Source organism: Sinocyclocheilus rhinocerous, unplaced genomic scaffold (assembly GCF_001515625.1).
Source record: "Sinocyclocheilus rhinocerous isolate Xijiao unplaced genomic scaffold, SAMN03320098_v1.1 scaffold2826, whole genome shotgun sequence".
Classification (NCBI taxonomy): Eukaryota; Metazoa; Chordata; class Actinopteri; order Cypriniformes; family Cyprinidae; genus Sinocyclocheilus; species Sinocyclocheilus rhinocerous.
The window spans coordinates 315,018-336,556 of record NW_015652260.1 but is presented as its reverse complement, the minus strand read 5'-3'; the positions used below and the strand labels follow the sequence as shown (position 1 = coordinate 336,556).

General features: G+C 36.8%; 3 protein-coding genes across 3 annotated transcripts in view; 2 read left to right on the top strand and 1 right to left on the bottom strand.

The window, feature by feature from the left end:
* LOC107714114 (transitional endoplasmic reticulum ATPase-like) overlaps positions 1–5,294 on the top strand; it is a 7,469-nt gene extending 2,175 nt beyond the window's left edge. Inside the window, exons 4-17 of the mRNA XM_016519851.1 lie at positions 238–380; positions 1,039–1,169; positions 1,258–1,389; positions 1,517–1,619; positions 1,964–2,097; positions 2,181–2,316; positions 2,427–2,539; positions 2,616–2,780; positions 3,280–3,402; positions 3,495–3,642; positions 3,744–3,808; positions 3,948–4,022; positions 4,109–4,267; positions 5,268–5,294. Coding sequence (XP_016375337.1) covers positions 238–380; positions 1,039–1,169; positions 1,258–1,389; positions 1,517–1,619; positions 1,964–2,097; positions 2,181–2,316; positions 2,427–2,539; positions 2,616–2,780; positions 3,280–3,402; positions 3,495–3,642; positions 3,744–3,808; positions 3,948–4,022; positions 4,109–4,267; positions 5,268–5,294 — 1,654 coding nt within the window. The remainder of the gene's footprint in view (positions 1–237; positions 381–1,038; positions 1,170–1,257; positions 1,390–1,516; positions 1,620–1,963; positions 2,098–2,180; positions 2,317–2,426; positions 2,540–2,615; positions 2,781–3,279; positions 3,403–3,494; positions 3,643–3,743; positions 3,809–3,947; positions 4,023–4,108; positions 4,268–5,267) is intronic.
* A 2,238-nt stretch (positions 5,295–7,532) lies between these two features.
* On the top strand, positions 7,533–10,639 carry LOC107714119 (NADH dehydrogenase [ubiquinone] 1 beta subcomplex subunit 7-like). Its single transcript, XM_016519855.1, has 3 exons — positions 7,533–7,801; positions 9,762–9,930; positions 10,465–10,639. Exons 1-3 carry the CDS (start codon positions 7,690–7,692, stop codon positions 10,544–10,546), a joined length of 363 nt encoding a protein of 120 aa, XP_016375341.1. The 5' UTR covers positions 7,533–7,689; the 3' UTR covers positions 10,547–10,639.
* Positions 10,640–11,834: 1,195 nt separating this feature from the next.
* Positions 11,835–20,591, bottom strand: LOC107714113 (very-long-chain enoyl-CoA reductase-like). The gene is made up of 10 exons (XM_016519850.1): positions 19,945–20,591; positions 17,994–18,045; positions 17,296–17,340; positions 15,696–15,852; positions 15,354–15,459; positions 14,632–14,704; positions 14,233–14,276; positions 14,057–14,114; positions 13,422–13,510; positions 11,835–12,627 (listed from the first exon to the last, which is right to left on the bottom strand). The coding sequence occupies exons 1-10, from the start codon at positions 20,122–20,124 to the stop codon at positions 12,454–12,456; spliced, it is 978 nt and encodes a 325-aa protein (XP_016375336.1). The 5' UTR covers positions 20,125–20,591; the 3' UTR covers positions 11,835–12,453.
* Between the last annotated feature and the right edge of the window lie 948 nt (positions 20,592–21,539).

Below are 21,539 nucleotides of genomic sequence, written 5' to 3'. Positions count from 1 at the left end.
CGAAGCGGAGTCCAGCCCGGGGTCGTCACATGTGGTTGCCGCAAGCCCTCCGGACGCTCCTTCGTTGAATCCGCCGGCCGCGCCGTTCTCAAACCCGCCGGCCGTTCCTCATTCTAGCCGCCGCTCACTCTAGATCATATGACCCCTTTAAAACTAGAGGCCTTATCTGCTGTTAGTGGTAAAGCGAAATCATGTCTGTAACGTCATATGCTCACGCATATATATGTGTTTACATAGTATCAACGCTTGTCCAGATGTGAAATATGGGAAGCGCATCCATGTTCTGCCCATTGATGACACTATCGAGGGGCTAACAGGCAACCTGTTTGAGGTTTTTCTAAAGCCGTATTTCCTGGAGGCCTACCGACCTGTTCACAAAGGTACACATGTTTATTCAGTGTGCTAAATACATGAATATAAGAGTTTGGTTTTGCATTTGGACAGCTGGGGTTAGGATCTGAAGAGAAGTCAGGGTTTAATGTTTTTGGTAATTTAGTAAAGCAGAAGTCTTAAAGAAGGAATCAATACTATTTTTGCGGCATGTAATTATTCTGCACTACTTACCAAAAAAAGCTTAATCCATTTAAAAGGGCTTTGTTAATCAGGCAAGCAGGCACAGTTTTCAATCAGCGCCAGTTATCTTAAAATATTGTCCAATTAATCTGCCAATGGAATACAATATAGCACTGCAACACATCAGTGTCATTTTACTATAATTTATATACTATTCTATTGTTTATAATTTTAATTTAAGTTTTATTTATTTTGTTGTCTCATGGCATTTTTTATTAGTTTTACTTTTAGTCATTTTAGTACTTCAACTGCAAGTTTATATTTTTCATCTAATATTTATTTTTCATTTTATGATCGCTTTATCTCAATTAAAAGATAATATTTTCAATAGATGTAGTTTTGCTTAACATTGCCAATACCGCAAGGGACAACAGTAGTTCAGTACACACTCATTAGTCTATGCATCATATTTCACAATGTACCAAAATTCACAATGGAGTTTGTCTTCGTTTATGCTTTCTGCAGGTGATATTTTCCTGGTCAGAGGAGGCATGAGAGCAGTGGAGTTTAAAGTCATAGAAACAGACCCCAGCCCACACTGCATCGTTGCCCCGGATACCGTTATCCACTGTGAAGGAGAACCAATCAAACGAGAGGTAAGTGCGGTTTCATCATACCTTTCATCATATTTTCTCCATTTCAACATCTGCACCACGTCATGATGTCATATGTTGATGGTGTCAGGATGAGGAGGAGAGCCTGAATGACATCGGGTATGATGACATCGGGGGTTGTCGTAAACAGCTGGCTCAGATTAAAGAGATGGTAGAGCTGCCTCTCAGGCACCCCGGCCTGTTCAAAGCCATCGGAGTGAAGGCAAGAATCACCACACACATCTCTCTATTGTCTAACTTAACTAGACATTTGCATTTCATACGTACATTTATAAATAAAGAAAATCACTCACACATGTATATAATTACGAACAACTTGTGTTCCCCAGCCTCCGAGAGGAATTCTGCTGTACGGTCCACCCGGGACAGGCAAGACGCTGGTGGCTCGTGCAGTTGCTAATGAGACGGGAGCTTTCTTCTTTCTCATCAATGGTGCATATGCACACTTGAAAGCCGCATTCTGAAACTGTTGTGACTGTTGGTTGCCCTGCAATAACGGATGCCTGTAAACACTAAAACTCTACTACAGAATGCAACTGAAAGCTGCTTATTGATATTTTTTACACTGACGTCCACTTGTATCACTTCATGCATTTACCTTGAAAAGCCAAACAGATGATCCTTGTGACAAATGATTTTGGTCTTGACAAAACAGGCAGATCACATTGTATCGCTGTGCCAAATATCAAATATCAGTAACACTGCTGTATTTCCAGGCGTTACGCAATTTCAGTGTTGCATTTCCTGTGCTTAATGCCATTGCTTTTGTATCCCAGGTCCTGAAATCATGAGTAAACTGGCAGGGGAGTCTGAGAGTAACCTGAGAAAAGCTTTCGAGGAGGCCGAAAAAAATGCCCCTGCTATCATCTTCATCGATGAGCTGGATGCAATCGCTCCGAAACGAGAGAAGGTAAGGAGAAGAAACAGGTATGTTATGTAACTATATACAGTCTGGTGTTTGTCATTGGTTTGATGGTTATGCCGTGTCTGTAGACTCATGGTGAGGTTGAGCGGAGGATCGTCTCTCAGCTGCTCACACTGATGGACGGCCTGAAACAACGCGTTCATGTTGTAGTTATGGCAGCCACAAACAGACCCAACAGTGTGGATCCTGCTCTTCGGCGTTTTGGTGCGAACATACGCATATGCACATTCATGCTGAGAGTAATTTGCATCAACAAATGAATGGGCCAAAATATGCTTTCTACAGAAAGGTCAGTTGTAAATGTCGTGTCGTAGGTCGTTTTGATCGAGAGATTGACATTGGCATCCCCGATTCCACCGGCAGGCTGGAAATTTTACAAATTCACACCAAGAACATGAAACTGTCGGACGATGTGGACCTGGAACAGGTGAGGATGACGAGAGTGATGGAGGGTCTTAAGTCATGTCAGATATTTTATAACTGGACGTTTCTGTTTATGGTAGATCTCCGCTGAAACGCACGGGCACGTGGGAGCAGATATGGCTGCTCTGTGTTCAGAGGCAGCGCTGCAGGCCATCCGCAAAAAGATGATCTTAATTGATCTGGAGGACGACAGCATCGATGCAGACCTTCTCAACTCGCTGGCCGTCACCATGGATGACTTCAAGGTCAGCTTCAGCATTTCACATACACAGATTATGCTTCAATTTTTAAATCTTTTCCATTCCAGAGGGCAAAGCTATTGCTCAGATGTTGCTCCCACAAGTCTTCAGAATTTTTTTTAACAATGATTAATCTTTTTTAATCATATTTGATGTTGTATTGGAGTGCTGCCTATGAGGCTATTGGCTTTGACAAATTCTTCAAATATTAGATTATGCATTGTGATGTATTGCATATACTTGGACTGCTGTAGCGCAACTACGCAAACACCTTCTGTCTCTCAACTATAACATGAAACATTGCTGAAATCCCCTCTAAAACTCTAGAGATTTCTGGGGTCTTTTTCTCAGTATAACAATCTGAGAAGCATTACTTCTAAATTCTCATTTGCTTCCATTTTTAATCTTAGTCCTGTCTAGGAGAAACCATTGGAACATTAAAGAGATCTCTTTTGTGATTTTTCTCTCCTTTGGGAATTATATCTATGGTTTTCTGCACTTCCAGTGGGCTCTAAGTCAGAGTAACCCATCTGCTCTGAGGGAGACGGTGGTGGAGGTTCCACAGGTAAACTGGGAGGACATTGGAGGACTTGATGAGGTGAAGCGAGAGTTACAGGAGCTTGTCCAGGTAAAACCACAAACATGCACACACACACACACACACACACACACATACATACAAACAGGTATGAGATGGTCATTCGCTCTCTCTCTGTTAAGTATCCCGTGGAGTATCCTGATAAATTTCTGAAGTTTGGGATGACTCCATCTCGAGGGGTTTTGTTCTATGGTCCACCTGGTTGCGGCAAAACCCTACTAGCCAAAGCCATTGCCAACGAGTGCCAGGCTAACTTTGTGTCTATTAAAGGTATGTGTGTGTGAGAGAAACTGAAGTTAAAAAAGGACAGGCTGAGCATGAGCACACTTGTGTGTGTGTGTAATCTATTCCATATTTTGAACTGATTTCAGGCCCAGAGCTGCTCACCATGTGGTTTGGTGAATCAGAGGCAAATGTCAGAGATGTGTTTGACAAGGTGAACAAACTACTGTCAATGACTATCACACTTTTTACACCTGGTTATAACATCCTAGACATATTCCTGTGATGGCAAAGCTGAATTTTCACCAGTTTACTCCTGTTTTTAGTGCATTTCTTATTATTTTTACAGTTGATACATCCCTCTACCTGACATGCCCTCCCGCTCTGCCATCCTGCGCGCCAACCTCCGCAAGTCCCCTATCGCTAAGGTCATTCACACAAAACCTAAGACATACATACATGCATCTCCACATAAAACCACCCTCTAACTGTGCGCTTTTTGTGTGTTTTTCAGGACGTGGACCTGGCATATCTGTCCCGTATAACAGAGGGATTCTCAGGAGCAGACCTGACTGAGATCTGTCAGAGGGCCTGTAAGCTTGCTATAAGAGAAGCCATAGAAGCAGAGATCCGTGCTGAGAGACAGCGCCAAGCCAGGAAAGAGACTGCTATGGTTAGTGCGTATGTGATTGAAAAACCCTTACAGAACAAAAATATTACATAAGTATAGTATAGTATTACATAATACATTTCCATATATGGGAAACTAGTACTTATATTTTTCAGTATACTGTAATATATGCATTGACCATGTGTGGCAATATATTGGTACATATAAAAATATTTAGAAATGAAGACAAAAATAGCAACAATCCTTTATTGTGCACATATATTGCACATACATATTCCTATACAATTATGAATGTATGTACACACATTCACGAATGAGTTACAGCTATATATGAAAATATGAAACAAATATAATGTAAATAATTATAAAATATAAGAAATATATATATGTCTATGTGTGTATATACTGCATGGGTGAATATATGTGCAATATATTTATACACATGCAGTACCATATCTTATCACATGTACATCCATATGTTATTAAGTGTATTCCTGAACATAAAATTACATATATTATAATATATAATAATAAGTATATTGTCACATATTTTTCGATATATGAAAACGGCAATTCCTTATTCAATATATTGTAATATATTAACACAATATATTATTCTGTATATTTTCAATATACCGTTAAATCATTTAATATATTGATCATTCATATATAAGGAAATACATTTTCTTTGCGTAAGGGTGCACCATGGTGGGTTGGACACACATTTAAAGAGAATGATTAAGTCCTGGTTCCTGAACACGCATGCATAGAATAGCATAGAAGAAGAATATGCTAAAATATACCCGTTTTTTTTTTTTTCAGACTAATCATGTTGAGCAGCCCATCTTTTCCTCACATTTAAATTTACATTTAGTCATTTAGCAGATGCTTTTATCCAAAGCGACTTCAAAGCAGTCAAAACTAACAAAAGAGCAAAACTTTATTTTCCTTTTATTTGAAATAAAATTATATATAATTTGTTTGTGATTTTTATTAGTCATGTAGGATATGCTGTGACTTATTATATCATGTGTGTTACAAGCTTGGGATGGAGCAGCTGAGTCCTTAGCCATCTTCAAGAAAACACATTTCTTCCATCTTTATTTGATTGCTCTTTTGTTGATTTTGATTGCCTCCATTGTCCTCATTTGTATGACAATGTAAATGTAAAATAGTGTTTGTGTGTGTGTGTGACTTTCATCACATAAAAGTCGACTTCAAAAAATCAAAAAATCAGAAGTCGTTCAACCCCTAGTGTGTGTGTGCGTGTGTGTGTGTGTGTGTGAGTGTGTGGTTTCCTACGAAGAAATGTAGAAAATACAAAAGATTACAGCACTGTGTAACATCACTTAAATAAATTTGCCTATACACTTTTTTACATATATACATCACATTTCTTATCAATATACATTTAATGATTAACAATAAAGATTAAAAATAAGGACAAAGATGCACATTACAAATACGTCGTCCCAGATAAACACAACATCCCGCTTAATAACAAGCATGTACTTCAAAGATGCACAAATAAAGATATAAGTGCAAACAGAATACTATACAGTGATGTCAACCTTGGTTTTAATAAGCAGTTTTCAGTGAAACTGATGAGTCACATGGTAAAAGTTTGGCCCATATGTGCTCAGCCATGCCAAACCTAGGCCAAATGTGACAGCTATCAGCCACATTTGGCCCAAAAGTTCTTGCTATCTGGGACGCATCTAGCAAGAACTTAATGGTAACAGATACACAAAATAATAATATTGATTCAAGCATTTAATATTTATGAGTTAATTAACTTAAATGTCAATGATGAACAATACTGCACAAATTATAGCGATCACGAAGAGGTTCCTTATTCTGTCCCAAAAGCGTACAGTAAAGTGGATATGCAGTATACAACACCCCATCAGTTCAGTACTGCCACCTGTTGGCGCAGTTGTGTAACTTAGAGAACTACTTTTGTTATGTCGAGATCACAAGAAAACAAGAAAGAAAAATATTGCATGGCCTCAGGACTTCCGTAATAGAAGACACTTTCTCAAACAAGTTAATTTACAAACTTAGCCTAAACGTTCAATTAACCGAACTATTTTAAGTAAATATTAGCTTCATAACTTACCACAAAACAAATTCGCAGACACATGAATCCACATTAGTCTGTCAATAAACAAAACATTAATTTCGGTTCCACATTACTTTTAATCCAATTCTGTTTAACTAGGCCTGGCAATGTTATTAATCATTTAAGAATCATAAATACGCGCATTAATACATCAAATAAATGAAATTAATCAGAGCGAGTTGACTGACCATTAGTTTTTGAATTTCTGTGGCGGGCTTTCATTCACTTCTCCTATTCCCGCGGAAATCTTGCTACATAAAGTATACTTTAAAATATACTTGAACTTTACTTAAGTATACTTACTAAAATAAACTTGAAGTATACTACTTTTTGGTAAGGGATAGCTTGAGAAGAAAACAATTAAGATGTAAATTGTATTAATATTCTGTCCATTCTGTTTGGAATATATATATAACAAGTTTTTGGTTGTAGTTTAAAAAAGCTCATATTTGATTATTATTATTATTATTAATTTTATTTGAATCAAAAGCCATAAGTAGACGTCCTGTTTAATGTTAATGCGACGTACGTCTGTCTCTGACTAGGAAATCAAATAATAATCTAACTGAACTGCGATTTTATTGCATTTTATTAAGGAGAGAAGCGGAAAATATGTTAAATTGATATACAAATTAAAATCTAAAGCTAATTCATGTAATTCTTCTTGTAACGTGTGTTATGAAAGCAGCCATATCAGCTATGGAGCCAGATCAGCCTCACAAATAATAAATGTACAAAACAAAATTCATAAATGCACAGCACAATTTACATTTACAAAGTCTGATTCGTAAATTCAAAATACACAAGTAAAAGCATAAATAGTTCCCCAAATGCTCACAAATGCATCTTACCTAAATAAATTTAAAATGTTTTCACAAATATGTATACATAAAGTTCTTGAATTAATTTCCATCACACATTTATGAATGATGTTACATGCATTTATGGATCGTTGAATCTGCATTTGCAAATCGACTGCTTTGAATTTGTTTGCTTTGAGACCTTCCTGACGGGTTAAGATTCATAAATATCTTTTTTTGGATGTAACAACTGATCTGGCTCCATAATCAGCGACTGATTTTATTGATTTTAAGTTAAAACTTTTGACATTCATGACAACATTTTGACACTCGAGGCGGAACGGATTAATTAGTGTCGAGGGCGTTCAGGAGTGTGTTACTCGTTGCGCGTGTTTACTTCCGGCGCAGACCGGAAACATCAAAGGGTTTCTGGAGGTGACCGAATGGCAGTGTGCAGAATTGATAAAGATTACTGCATTATAACAGATTATTTTCAGAGGTTAAGCTGTTTTTGCTGTCAGTGGTGATAAACCGCGTTCAGAATGGGGTCCCACCTCGTGCGGAGTTACATCACGGAAAGAGACGCGACGCCAGACCCGAGGAAACCGTCTGCATACGCCCCGCAGCTGGGCTTCCCTGAGCGGGAGGAGAGAGGTGACACAACACCGCTCAGCTACACGCTCTCCAGCGCTTTTCAGACATTATCCGTCACTTTCAGACTTGTTTTAGTCTGTAAACATGAACCGCGAGTCTTCAGGTCCTCAGATTGACTTTGAGCTTCAGGTCCAAACAAGAGGCTTCAACAAAAACGCCCTTAATTGTGTCTGTTTAGTTTGGTGTCTATTTAGCTGAAAGTTGTGACCTGTATTCTTGTAGCGTTGGTGTCAATATAACTCAGAGTCATGTCGAGTTGACTAAATTACTAGGGGCCAGTTGCATAAACACGGACACCATGTTTGTACAGTCATAACTAGTTTGACTAACTAGCAGTAAGAAATAACTAGCAGCAAGGTAATCAGTCTTACTTGACTAATTTAAATTGGGCCAATATACCTTTTTGTAACTGACTTTAAAAAGTTCTGAAGAAAACATATTGGATGACTAACTTTTTAAGGCTAATCTACGCAGTTTATGCGAAAAAAGGCCCAGATTTTTTATTTATTTAAATTGCATAAATCTTAAAAGCTTAAAAACTCAACATTTACTTCCATCTGGATTGCAGTTTTAACATTAACTAGTAAACTGATGCATATTTGTCAGTCATAAATAAATGCAGCAGGCAAGAACAGGGTAATATTTCTAAATTCAAAATATATATATATAGTTTTTTTGCATCTGTTCGATTTTATTTAATGTTCAAAATACAGTTATTCAAATTGCTTAGAATCAGCACAAATCTGTTCATTGTGAAAACAATAAAATTTATTCAGTTAAAAAAAATGTGAACATGGTTAAAATATGGCTAGTTGTTGGACAAACAATATTCAGGTAAAATATGAAACATCAGATTTATTGATGATAAATATATAACACATACTCACCCTGTAGCTATGAGAGAGAGGGACACATACATATGTCCTGATTATAAATGTAGGGGTGCAGTTATTTTCCGTCTCAGCCAATGGACTAAAACATGCACCGTTTCGGTAGTGACATGGAAAATGCAGGACATATTTTTTAACCAAGTTTCATAATTTACTAAGAAAAAAATATATATATTTAAATAGAATTTTAAGTTAAAGTTGAGGGGTTAGGGTTCGGGACAACCACCTCCCAAATGAAAGTACCCAATAAATGATGATTTTATATATTATTAAGCTTACTAATTTTTTAAATATTAGTGTGGGTTTCAATAGATAATAGAAGGATTTTAGTAAACATCTAAGATGTGAATACTTAAATGCTTTTTAAATGTGTTTTTTGGTTGTGGGACAACAGTTTGCACCAATTCTGTAGAATCTGTAGAATATATTTTATATTTGTGACCCTGGAGCACAAAAGCAGTCTTAAGTCGCTGGGGTATATTTGTAGCAATAGCCAACAATACATTGTATGGGTCAAAATTATAGATTTTTCTTTTATGCCAAAAATCATTAGGATATTAAGTAAAGATCATGTTCCATGAAGATATTTTGTAAATTTCCTACCGTAAATATATCAAAACGTAATTTTTGATTAGTAATATGCATTGCTAAGAACTTCATTTGGACAACTTTAAAGATGATTTTCTCAATATTTAGATTTTTTTGCACCCTCAGATTCCAGATTTTCAAATAGTTGTGTCTCTCACAAATATTGTCCTATCCAAACCATACATCAATGGAAAGCTTATTTATTCAGCTTTCAGATGATGCATAAATCCCAATTTAAAAAAATTGACCCTTATGACTGGTTTTGTGGTCCAGGGTCACTTATATATAACATTTTAGTTGTTTTGTGTTTAAAAGGTTTAAAAACTTTTCACCCTTTGACTCCAAATGCTTGAATCTGGCTAAGGTTGAGCTGTCATACCTAGTTCACTCTGTAGTGTAACAGAAGGATGAACGTGATGTATCGTTTGTAGTTGGTGATTGATTTTCTCGTGAAACTCATCTCCTTTGCTTCGTGTTGTTAGTAATGGTGGCGACGCACGTGCAGATGAACCTGGCCATGCTGCCGGTGGAGCAGCGCGATTACTGCGCTCACTACCTGCTCAAACTCCTCAAGTGCAAGAGAGACAATTTCCCCAACTTCCTAGCCTGCAAACACGAGAGACACGACTGGGACTACTGTGAACATCAGGAGTACGTCAACACGCATTCAGACACATCCACTCATTGAACTGCACTACTGCAGATGCAGGCACTGGTTTAAGATCGTTTTCACTGATTTCATATCAGCAGATTGGACTTTGAAAGCATATTTGTTTCCCAAAGTAATTGCATTAAATTCGGCTTGAACAAAATTGTAAATCCTGCTAGATTAATTATTTAGATGAGCACAGTTTCAGAAGTTTTTAACATTTCCCTGAATAAATATTATTCTTTCTTACATTTTTTTTTTTTATCTTTACAAAGTTTAATAATTTATCAATAATAATACAAATCTTAAAAGTTAAAATAATTTATATTAATTAGTAAAACACAATACATTTTTAAATGATTTAAAGTGAAAGTGTAATTTGAAGTAGGCCCACAACTGTTATATACAACAAATTATCATCACGTTTCACTCTGTGGTGATCAGTAGTTATGCAAGAAGTAATTTTTTGCATGCTCAAAATTTGTTTTGGTGAATTTTTAAAAATGTTTCTCGTGAGTTTCTCTTCTTCTTTGCAGTTATGTGATGAGGATGAAAGAGTACGAGAGAGAGAGAAGACTGAACTTGAGGAAAAAGAGGATCGAGGAAAATGCAGCATAAATATCCCACCCTCGTCTTCAGTTCTCCATCAGTTGTTTCTCTGTATATAAATGGCTCTCTCAATAATAAAGATTATCTTGTGAGCTCTCAAAACATGAATGGAGCATTTTCTTAAAACACACAGGGGTGCATATGAGCAAAGACTTTTATCCAGAGTTATGCTGCACAACCAATCTAGCAGAATATAATAAAATGCTACACTTCATGAATTACACGGCATGTATTATGAATGTAAACAGACAAAACGCAAGCCAATGACAGTGTTTTTTTTATTTTATATAAATTGTTAGGTCAACAAAACAGTTCTGACATCTGCAGTCTGCGCCAAGTTACCTTTAGCTTCACGTGTAGCCTAATAATCACTCTTGGAAACTTCTCTACAGTCGCTGGTCTTCAACCGGTTACTTCAGGTCCTCTTGTTAGTGTTTTTTTGGTTATTGAGTGACAAGCAGAACTAAACATCTTTACTGAACTCACAGCCATCACACTGTCAGTGCATATCAGAGATCTCAAAAACAGATACAGTAGCACGTAGTGCACTCAAAATACAAAATGACTCCCGGCAGCTGAGCACAAACGAGCTACAGAGGGGCAAATACTGTAAATACATGTACATGTTGGACCAGTTTCCCCTCAAAGCTTCTTAAAAATAAAAATTCTGTCATTTCACAACCTCAAGGTTTTTTTTATTTATTTTTTTACTTCTACGAGTTTTTCTTCTGTTGAACATAGATGATGTTTAGAAGAGCGTTGGTAATCAAACAGCTGTCGGCAGCCATTGACTTCCATAATATGGAAAAACATTCTATGGAAGTCAATGGCTGCCATCAACTGTTTGGTTACCAACATTCTTCTAAACATCTTATTTTGAGTTCAGCACAAGAAAGAAACTCCTACAGGCTGAGCACAAACGAGCTACAGAGGGGCAAATACTGTAAATACATGTACATGTTGGACCAGTTTCCCCTCAAAGCTTCTTAAAAATAAAAATTCTGTCATTTCACAACCTCAAGTTTTTTTGTTTTTATTTTTTTACTTCTACGAGTTTTTCTTCTGTTGAACATAGATGATGTTTAGAAGAGCGTTGGTAATCAAACAGCTGTCGGCAGCCATTGACTTCCATAATATGGAAAAACATTCTATGGAAGTCAATGGCTGCCATCAACTGTTTGGTTACCAACATTCTTCTAAACATCTTATTTTGAGTTCAGCACAAGAAAGAAACTCCTACAGGTTTGTAACAACTTGAAGGTGAATAAATGATTTTTTTTGTTTTTTTTTTGGGGTGAACTATCCCTTTAAGATAAAACGTCCATGTCTGGAGGAAATTATTTTGATATTAAGTACATGACCATTAAAGGATTTGTATTGACGTTTTATTCTCCCTTCAAATTTTCATGAATGTAATGCAAAAAAAAAAAAAGATTTTATTACAATCATCAATTAAGGACAACAACATGTTCATGTTGCATACTAATTGTTTTTTTCACATTACAGCAGCTACTGAGAATTAAGGGTGTGTTCGATCATGAAAATAATGTTAAAATCTTACTGGTCCTAAAATGTGCTCTATTATCTTTGTGCAAAATATAAGTTCTTATTTCTTTGACTGAATTATGATCTGGACATGCTCTTGATCATTTTCATGAGATTTCCCCAGATGACAGACATCATGCAACCCACAGAGGGCGATATGGAGCCATTAGAACCAAGCTTCTGGAGGTTCTGGATCTGAGCTGACTTTATTATTCAGAATCAGTCCGTTCCAAGAGATGAGCAAATGCAGGAAAGATGCATGTGAAACGAATAGAGGCGAGCCATGGACACAGTATAAAAGAGATGATGAGGGGAGGACGGGAGAAGAGGAAAAGGTTCAAAAGACGAGGGGAACACTGCGTGACTCTGTCCTACAGGATGAAGGGCAGGATGGGCGAGCGCAGCGTGGGATAGTCGCGGAACTCCTTCAGGTAGCTGCGGTGCTTTCCTTTCGCCCACACGGTCATCTGAATGAAGCCCACCAGCGTGAAGGCGGCCACGGGCAGACACTGGGTCATCAGAGTGAAGCCCAGCCACGAGCCCAGCTGCGTTTACACACACAGACCAGAGCAAATTCAGTTCATGTGATTTAAAAAAAACACGATAGAAAAAAATCAGTAAGAAAAAATATATATATAATAATAATATATATATATATATATAAAACATTTCTTAACTTACTGATTTTTTTATATATATACATGTAAGGTTACACCTTACAATAAATGCCCTGTAGTTAACCTTAGTTAATTGCATTGGTTAACGAACTAACAATGAAAATTTCTTCTAAAGCATTAATTAATCATAGTTCATGTTAATTGCAAAATGTACTAATACATTTTTAAAATCAAAACTTGTGTCTGTTAATAATGAACCTGAGTTAACATGAACTAACAATGAGCGTGTATTTTTATTTAGTAACATTAACAAAGATTCATAAATACTGTAATAAATGGGTTGCTCATTGCTAGTTGATGCTAGTTAATGCATTAACTAAGGTTAACTAAGGAAGGTTATTGTAAAGTGTTGCCAACAGTAATGACAATAATTATCACATAAAATAATTCATATATACAAATAATCATCATCATCATAATGGTAGATTATATTCATGCAGTTTTGTTCTTTTGATTTTGAGGTGTGTAATATGAATTTCCTGATGTATTTCATGAGCTTCACCCTTTAGAGGTTTGTCTTATTGATATATAACCGAGGTCCTGTGACGGATTCAGAGCATCACTAATTTGATAAAACAACATTTCTGAGTTCAGTTAAATCAGCACTCAGAGGAAATCAGCTGTCAGTCAAACAGCATCCGGGCTGAGTGTGGCCATCTGACCTCATACGTGTAGTTGGGGCAGGAGACCAGCAGGAAGATCCAAGTAAAGGGGTTTTTAGTCGGATATGGGATCTTCCTAGTCTTAGATCCTGCAGAAAGAAAAAAAAAATCATTACTTTTGGCAGTCTAATCAAATAATGAGTCAAGAAACAGATTAAAAAAAGCAAAGACAACAGACTATATGTGACCCTGGAGCACAAAACCAGTCATAAAGGTATATTTTTTTTATTGAGATGTATACATATATAATAAGCTTTCCATTGATGTATGGTTTGTTAGGATAGGACAATATTTGGCCGAGATACAACTATTTGAAAATCTGGAATCTGAGGGTGCAAAAAAATCAGAATACTGAGAAAATCACCTTTAAAGTTGTCCAGATGAAGTTCTTAGCAATGCATATTACTAATCAAAAATTAAGTTTTGATATATTTACAGTAGGACATTTACTAAATATCTTCATGGAACATGATCTTTACTTAATATCCTAATGATTTTTGGCATAAAAGAAAAATCAATAATTTTGACCCATACAATGTATTTTTGGCTATTGCTACAAATATACCCCAGCGACTTAAGACTGCTTTTGTGCTCCAGGGTCACACACAAACACATATTTCTGTGTGGGATCTTACCTGGAGGTCGAAGATTTCTCAGGGCAATGTGGATGGAGAAGTTTCCGATCTGACAGAACTGTGACCGTAAAGAGATCATTAGTCCTGTTAGACTGAAGCTCTGACCTGAGGTCAGTTTCATCATGTATTAGGTAACGATTGAGACTTTTAGCATCCTGTATAAAAACAGATCTTACCAGGAACACGATGAGGGCCAGTCTGATCTGCTGTTCTCCATAGACTGCAACACAAACATGAGCGAGAGCTGAACACACATTTAAACCCACCAGCGGAGAACGTCAGTGTCATTTATAAATCCATATAAACGTAACATTGGCTTAATTGTTGTTTTATGAATCAGGAACCACTAAAGTAAACCAAAACATATACATAAACTACGGTTCAAAAGTTTGAGGGTTGGTGAGATTTTGTCATGTACATTTTATTTGATCAAAAATACATAAAAAAAAGAAACATAATATTGTGAAATATCATTGCAATTTAAAATACTTTTTGTATCTGAATAGATTTAAGAATGCGATTTATTCCTGCAATGCGAAGCTGAATGTTTAGTGTATGAATGCGTGTGGACTCACTGGGTGGCGTGTACAGAGGGTGGTTGATGTAATAAGCCATCCAAGCTGCAAAACCCCAGTAGTATGTGCAGTTCTGCAAAACACACAGTTAAATGTTTTAATATTACTGCAATAATATCTGAACAGGAAGACTGTGCCAAAGTCAGTCAAATACATGAAACAGACAATGGGCCAAATGCTGCATTAATATAAAAAGTTACGATTAACAAACAGCAGAAATTACATCTTAAACACAACTAGGCGCTTCAATGTGAACATTTCTAGATTTCTGCTCTATTCGAAAACACATTTTTCTCTCTATAAGAAAAGTCATGACTCGACATGCTCATGCCGTGATTTAACTTCTTTGTGCTCATGAATAATTGCCAGTTTCAGAAAAGAGTTATTTCCAGCGCCAGCACTTTCTACAGCGACTGTTTCTTAGAAACATCCATCCATTCTTATTATTATTATGCTTAGCACAGGTCCGGATCGGGATGTGCGCTCTATTATTGTCTGGAACAAACTCAAAGCAATTTTAGCACATGTTTCACATGCATCATTGGTCATTAATAATTCCCTCTTTGACAATGCCAAATATAAACGCATTGTCAGATGTTTTATGCAATCTATAAAACATCTATGGAAAGGTAAAGTCTCAGTAATCCGGCAATATGTCTCAATTTGCATGCATCTACTCTGCAAATGTATTTTCATCCATCACAAGGAGCCGTGTCTCTCACCTTGAAGATGTTGCGCAGAGGCATAGTCCCGTGCGAGAAGCGATGGACGAACAGTGTCTCCAGGAGTCTCTTCACGTAGTGGAAGGAGTGACACATGCACGCCAAACTATAACAATAAAAACACTCAATTACCCATCAGCCCTCGGAAGCCATCGGTCCGTTTTACTGTGCAAACTGTCACAGAAATAGACACTAAACAAACTCTCTTTACACAGGACACTAACTTTTTTAATGATTAGCATTAAAGAGATCAAAGTTGTTTCTTTATTGTCATGCCACGACTGTAAACAGTAAATGCTAAAATGTGAAATGAAAAGCATTTTATATTGTTTCTGTACTTACTGTACAACCCAGTGTTTGCTGGTGGTAAAGTCATATTTAGGAGCATAAATAAACGGGACTCGGAAGTAAAACATGAGATAGATGAGCAGAGGGCCGGCGTACTCCGTCAGAAACACCTGAGAGAGAGACAGCGACAGTACAGAAGCGTTATAACGCGCTCAGTTCCTCTGCTGTAGGAAGTGCGGTCGTGTTTCCAGGTTATAAATATCTCATGCTCTCACAGAGATAATGTGACAGACACTAAACGGACTGGTTAAGAGAGATAGATTAACACACAGCCAGACAAACACAGACTTTAAGCACATCTAATGCACATAATTGAGTCAAACTATGACATTAGACACTGAGCTCTCTAATTTCTGCCATAATTATACACGACCGCCATTTTACAGGAATACTGTTTACAGAATAATGTTAAAGTGGAAAAATACTGGAAATTCTCATCTGGTGCTTATAGTTTTGATTATAATAAATCACATCTGGTTGCAGAAGTTTAAATATTTCAATGCAACTGAAGCTCAAACTGGATCCAAAATTTCTGCATAAACCTACAGTAGGAACTCCCCGCAGATTCCACACTAAACTCCAATGGAAACGAATGACTTCTGGTCTGTCGCTTGTCGTTCGCCAGAGACAGTGTGAAATGTATGAGGTAATTAGCTCAGACTGTGTGTGTGTGTGTGTGTGTGTGTGTGCGTGTGTGTATTTGTGTGCGTGTGTGTGTGTGTGTGCGTGCGTGCGTGTGTGCATGTATGTGCGTGTATGTGTATTGGATTGTCGGGCCGGATACCACTGAGGGTCTGAAACAAACACGTAAAATACAAGAAAACAATCACAGTACTGTAAATACACATGTGCACATTTTAACCATACACTTCCGTTCAAATGTTTGGGGCTGGTAAGGTGTATGTGTATGTGTATGTGTGCGTGTGTGCATGTATGTGCGTGTGTATGTATGTGTATGTGTGTGTGTGCATGTATGTGCGTGTGTATGTATGTGCATGTGTGTGCGTGCATTTGTGTGCGTGTGTGTGTGTGTGCGCGTGTAGGTGCGTGTGTATGCGTAATAAAGTTGTGGGTGAGTTTAGGTTTTGGTCTTTGCTTCTCCATTCTCTCAATGTGCATTCAAACGTTTGGAGTCAGTGAGATTTTTATGTGTTTTTGAAAAACGTCTCCTGCTCACCAAGGCTGCATTTATTTTATCAAAAAAATACCGTAAAAACAGTAATATTGTGAAATATTATTACAATTTAAAATAATGTTAATGCTTTCTGTGTGAATATACTGGAAAATATAATTTGTTCCTGTGATCAAAGCTGTATTTTCAGCATCATTACTCCAGTCTTCAGTGTCACATGATCTTCAGAAATCATTCTAATATGATGATTTGCTTCTTTAGAAACATTTCTATTATAAATGTTTAAAACAGTTGTGCTGCTTCATATTTAGGATTAGGATCTTTGATTAACAGAAAGTTTAAAAGAAAAGGATTTATTTGATGTACCTTTTGAATCAGCTGCAACTTTTGACAGCATGAATCTCTTATTATGCTGTCAAAGATAATATTAAACGAAATATTAAACAAAAGTTCAATACGTACTGGGATCCAAACGAATGGATTGTCGGGCCGGATACCACTGAGGGTCTGAAACAAACACGTGAAATACAAGAATTCAATCACAGTACTGTAAATACACATGCGCACATTTTAACCATACACTTCCGTTCAAATGTTTGGGGTTGGTAAGATATTTTTAATGTTTTTGAAAAACGTCTCCTGCTCACCAAGGCTGCATTTATTTTATCAAAAAAATACCGTAAAAACAGTAATATTGTGAAATATTATTACAATTTAAAATAATGTTAATGCTTTCTGTGTGAATATACTGGAAAATATAATTTGTTCCTGTGATCAAAGCTGTATTTTCAGCATCATTACTCCAGTCTTCAGTGTCACATGATCTTCAGAAATCATTCTAATATGATGATTTGCTTCTTTAGAAACATTTCTATTATAAATGTTGAAAACAGTTGTGCTGCTTCATATTTAGGATTAGGATCTTTGATTAACAGAAAGTTTAAAAGAAAAGGTTTTATTTGATGTACCTTTTGAATGGTAGTGTACATCTCAGGACTTAGAAACCTATTTGTGTACCATTACAAATTAGACACAGTGACTATCAATTGTTAAATGAATAATACAACATTTTGATAAATTAGGCTCTTGAAAAAGCTTAAACATATCAAATAGCACGGCTTCATTAGCCGAGTGAAGATCAGAGACTCATTTATACTCACGACTCTTGTGGAACATGGACTTGATTTCCCCGATTGTGGCATTGGGCTCAACCTGCCAATCAAACAAACACACATACACCAGTTTAGAGTGTGTGTGTGTGTGTGTGTGTGTGTGTGAGTGAGAGTGTGTGTGTGCTCAATCAGTGGCTGTCGGCCATCAGGAAGGTCAGTATTTATAATGAGCACATGCTGCCGTGTTCTGAGAGACAAAATACACCAAACAAACAAACGCACAAACACAGCCAACTGACCAGATCTCAGAACAAAAAAAAAACCCTACAGGTCCCGCTTTGAGTTTAACAAACAGCCGGGAGATTTTAGACATCGGCTTCCTTAAAAAAATCATTTACAATTATTTTTTAATAATTCAAAAAGCTAATGAATGCACACACTAAACCTCAGCTCTGATGCAATGAATATGCTCAAATATGCATTTATAAAAAATAAATAAAAATAAAAAATAAAATATGACTTTTTACTTCAATCACTACAAAAATCACTACACAACAGCTAGTAAATTTCAGAACTACAGAGAAACAGCAATTAACACCGAGTTATTTTGAAGCAGAAAAACTGAAATAGTATTTTCTTGTTAAAGCACTCCAATAATCATTGTTTTATTTACTACTTCGAAAAATTATTTTTTTACAGTGTACCATAAAATCACTTGTTTTGAATACAATACACTTTGAAGAACCTTGAACAAACACAATGGCATTTTTGGCACATATTAAAGCATCTGCCTGGGCTGGTCATTGACTTCCATAGTAGGAAAAAAAAAATACTATGGAAGTCAATGGCAACCACCAACTGTTTGATTACCAGCAATCTTCAAAATATCTTCATTTGTGTTCAACATAAGAAAGCAACTCATACAGGTTTGGAACGACACGAGGGTGAGTAAATGATGACAGAATTTTCATTTTTGGGTGAACTATCCCTTTAACTCTTCAGTGGTTTGGGGCTTCTCTCTGCGTACGATGTCATCACCACAGGCTTCCATTGCTCTGTGACATCACGACACCAGTAGGCCGTGACATCCCAGGGGAAGCGGCAGTTAATCCGAGGACATCCGTGTGCAATCCTCGATAATCCCGTAGCGTGGCTCCTGACATTCTAGAGGCCTCATTACAGGCACCTCCTTACAGGGACGACTACAGAAGGACCTCGAGCCTCCGTGCAAGAGTACACCACAACCCTGAGCCCAGAGTGCACGGCCAGGACAGTTTCTATAGATAGCACCACTCTAGGGATGAGATTTTTACAGTGGCAAAAGCGTGTGCATTCGTATGAAAATAAGAGGAAGAATAATTAAAGAGAGAACTGATTGAAACTAATGGTTACAAGGCAGTTCTATAAATGCGTAGTTTATAACTAACATTCATTTTAGGTTGAAATTCTTAATAGGTTCTTAATTCTTTATGATCACATTACTATTATAGTTATTATATTATTATTAGTTATTCACACATTTTTAATTGCAATTTAGGTTTCTGCTCTGCAGCACATTGTTAAAACTAAAACCATAGTTTCTTAAAATAAACATTAACTGACATCGCATTTTATAAAAAATTTATTTTATTACACTTGGATGCCAAGACCACATTTCTAATTTTCATTTGGTTTAAGTCAAAGGACTATAAAAAAACGAAATGCATTAAAATAAACACATCTAAACTACTAAAACTTTAACTAAAAATAAAATAAAAACAGAAACACTAATTTAAATCAATAATAAAAATTGCAATAGTATATTAATGATACTAAAATAACACTGCAGCGGCATCACAAATAAACTTGTCAAAGCACAAACATCCCACGTAGATTTTTAATTGAAATGAAGTTGTAAAATGTACATGTGCATAAATATCCATGAGAAAATGCTGTGTAAAACAGTTTAAGGTGTCTGTGTAATGCATAGAGTGAAAATGAAGGTAAAAATGTTTCCTACCTTGTCCAGGAAGCAGAGCTTGTCCTTCGTCTTGGCGTCCAGAATCTCCACCTCGAAAAAGACCACAGCTTTCTTAGTCTTTTTGGCCGGTTTGCGTTTGGCAGGGGTGGAGGTTCCGGGCACTGGTGCCCCGTTCTGAGCCTTTTTGGGCTGCGTGGCCTCTAAAGCCAAGGTATCCATATTGTCCGTTTTATTTATCCACTTTCTCTGAGTTTTTAACTTCTTTCCTCTCTTAGTCCCTCTTTCACCTCCAAAAACGAGTGTGGGACGGGAGCTTCACTGTCAGCTGTGGAAATAAATCTCTCTGTCTGTGCTCCCTCCCTCCCTCCCTCCCTCTCTCTCTTTAACTCGACCCTCCCATTTCTCTGTGTTGTCACCCTCTCGTTCATCTTTACATTTGGCCCCCAAACCAACCCCTAAAAGCACATGCATGAACAAATCAACAAGACTTGTATCTCATTATCCCACTCATAAATACTTTATTCTCTTCCGAACCTCGAGGAAACGTGACCCATCCCCAGTCATCCCAGTATGTGCTAATTATAACTTGTTTTATGGATGCACACACAGGGACATACAGAGGCCAGTCATCTAGAACCAATATTTACAGAAAACCCAACAACATCACATACAGAGTCACTTTACAGACTGTTTTAGGTGTGCACACTTGTGCTGGGGTACATCTAACAGTAAAGTCATAAGGTAAAAATTATTCTCACAAACATATGCCCAGGTCATATTTCAACCCCCAAAATGAAAAGAAAAAGAAACTATAAGAAATGAAGTAAAAAAATAACTTTTTTTTTTTTTGCATTATTTTCATGTCAATTAACCAAATCTTCCATTCACATTATTTTCAATGACAATTCTATTTAACCGTCATCAGATTTTCGTCGGTAGCTCACGCTGTTCGGAGCCGCGCGTTTTAGGGGGAAGGGAGAGAGAGAGAGATTATTAATAACTTAGAAAGGCATGAGCAGATGACACTGGAGGAAATACCCACTGCCACTGAGAGAAACTCCAACTGAAAGAACTGCCAACATTATTTTAAAGCAGAGGCGTCAGGACGATCAACTCCGTCTGAAGAAGTGCACGTGAGTGCCTTTCCCGCGCTTTATGGACTAACATGAATGTAGATATTTTTGATACTGTGTGTAATTATGTCAGTTTTGTGTCCTTCTTAGTTTATTTCATAATTTATTACTTATTTCCCAGAAAGCACACGCACGTCTGCAAGATGTCTGTCAAAGATCGCTTGAAGCATCTGCTGTGTACAAACATCTGATAGACCTCTTTAAGATGTCAGTTTTATATACAATCAGAATCAGAATGAGCTTTATTGCCAGGTATGTTTTCACATACGAGGAATTTGTTTTCATGACAGAAGCTTCCGCAGTGCAACAGAATGACAGTGACAGAACAAAAACACAGATAAAAGAATAATAATAATAAAAAAAGAACAAGTAAATAAGGAATAACAATATATAAATTGACAATTGTATGTGCAGGTATATTACAATAGACAGTTTTGTATGTACAGGTATATTATGTGCAAATTTGAAGTGTAGACTAAGTATGCGTGTTAGATAAATAAG

Bases quoted from the DNA above. Each gene is read 5' to 3' on its own strand.
- LOC107714119 (XM_016519855.1), top strand. From the start codon at position 7,690: ATGGGGTCCCACCTCGTGCGGAGTTACATCACGGAAAGAGACGCGACG. The intron at 7,802-9,761 runs GTGACACAACAC...TCGTGTTGTTAG, and splicing joins CCCTGAGCGGGAGGAGAGAG to TAATGGTGGCGACGCACGTG. The intron at 9,931-10,464 runs GTACGTCAACAC...TCTTCTTTGCAG, and splicing joins GACTACTGTGAACATCAGGA to TTATGTGATGAGGATGAAAG.
- LOC107714113 (XM_016519850.1), bottom strand. From the start codon at position 20,124: ATGGATACCTTGGCTTTAGAGGCCACGCAGCCCAAAAAGGCTCAGAAC. The intron at 15,460-15,695 runs GTAAGTACAGAA...TTATTGTTATAG, and splicing joins AGCAAACACTGGGTTGTACA to TTTGGCGTGCATGTGTCACT. The intron at 14,115-14,232 runs GTAAGATCTGTT...TTACGGTCACAG, and splicing joins TGGCCCTCATCGTGTTCCTG to TTCTGTCAGATCGGAAACTT.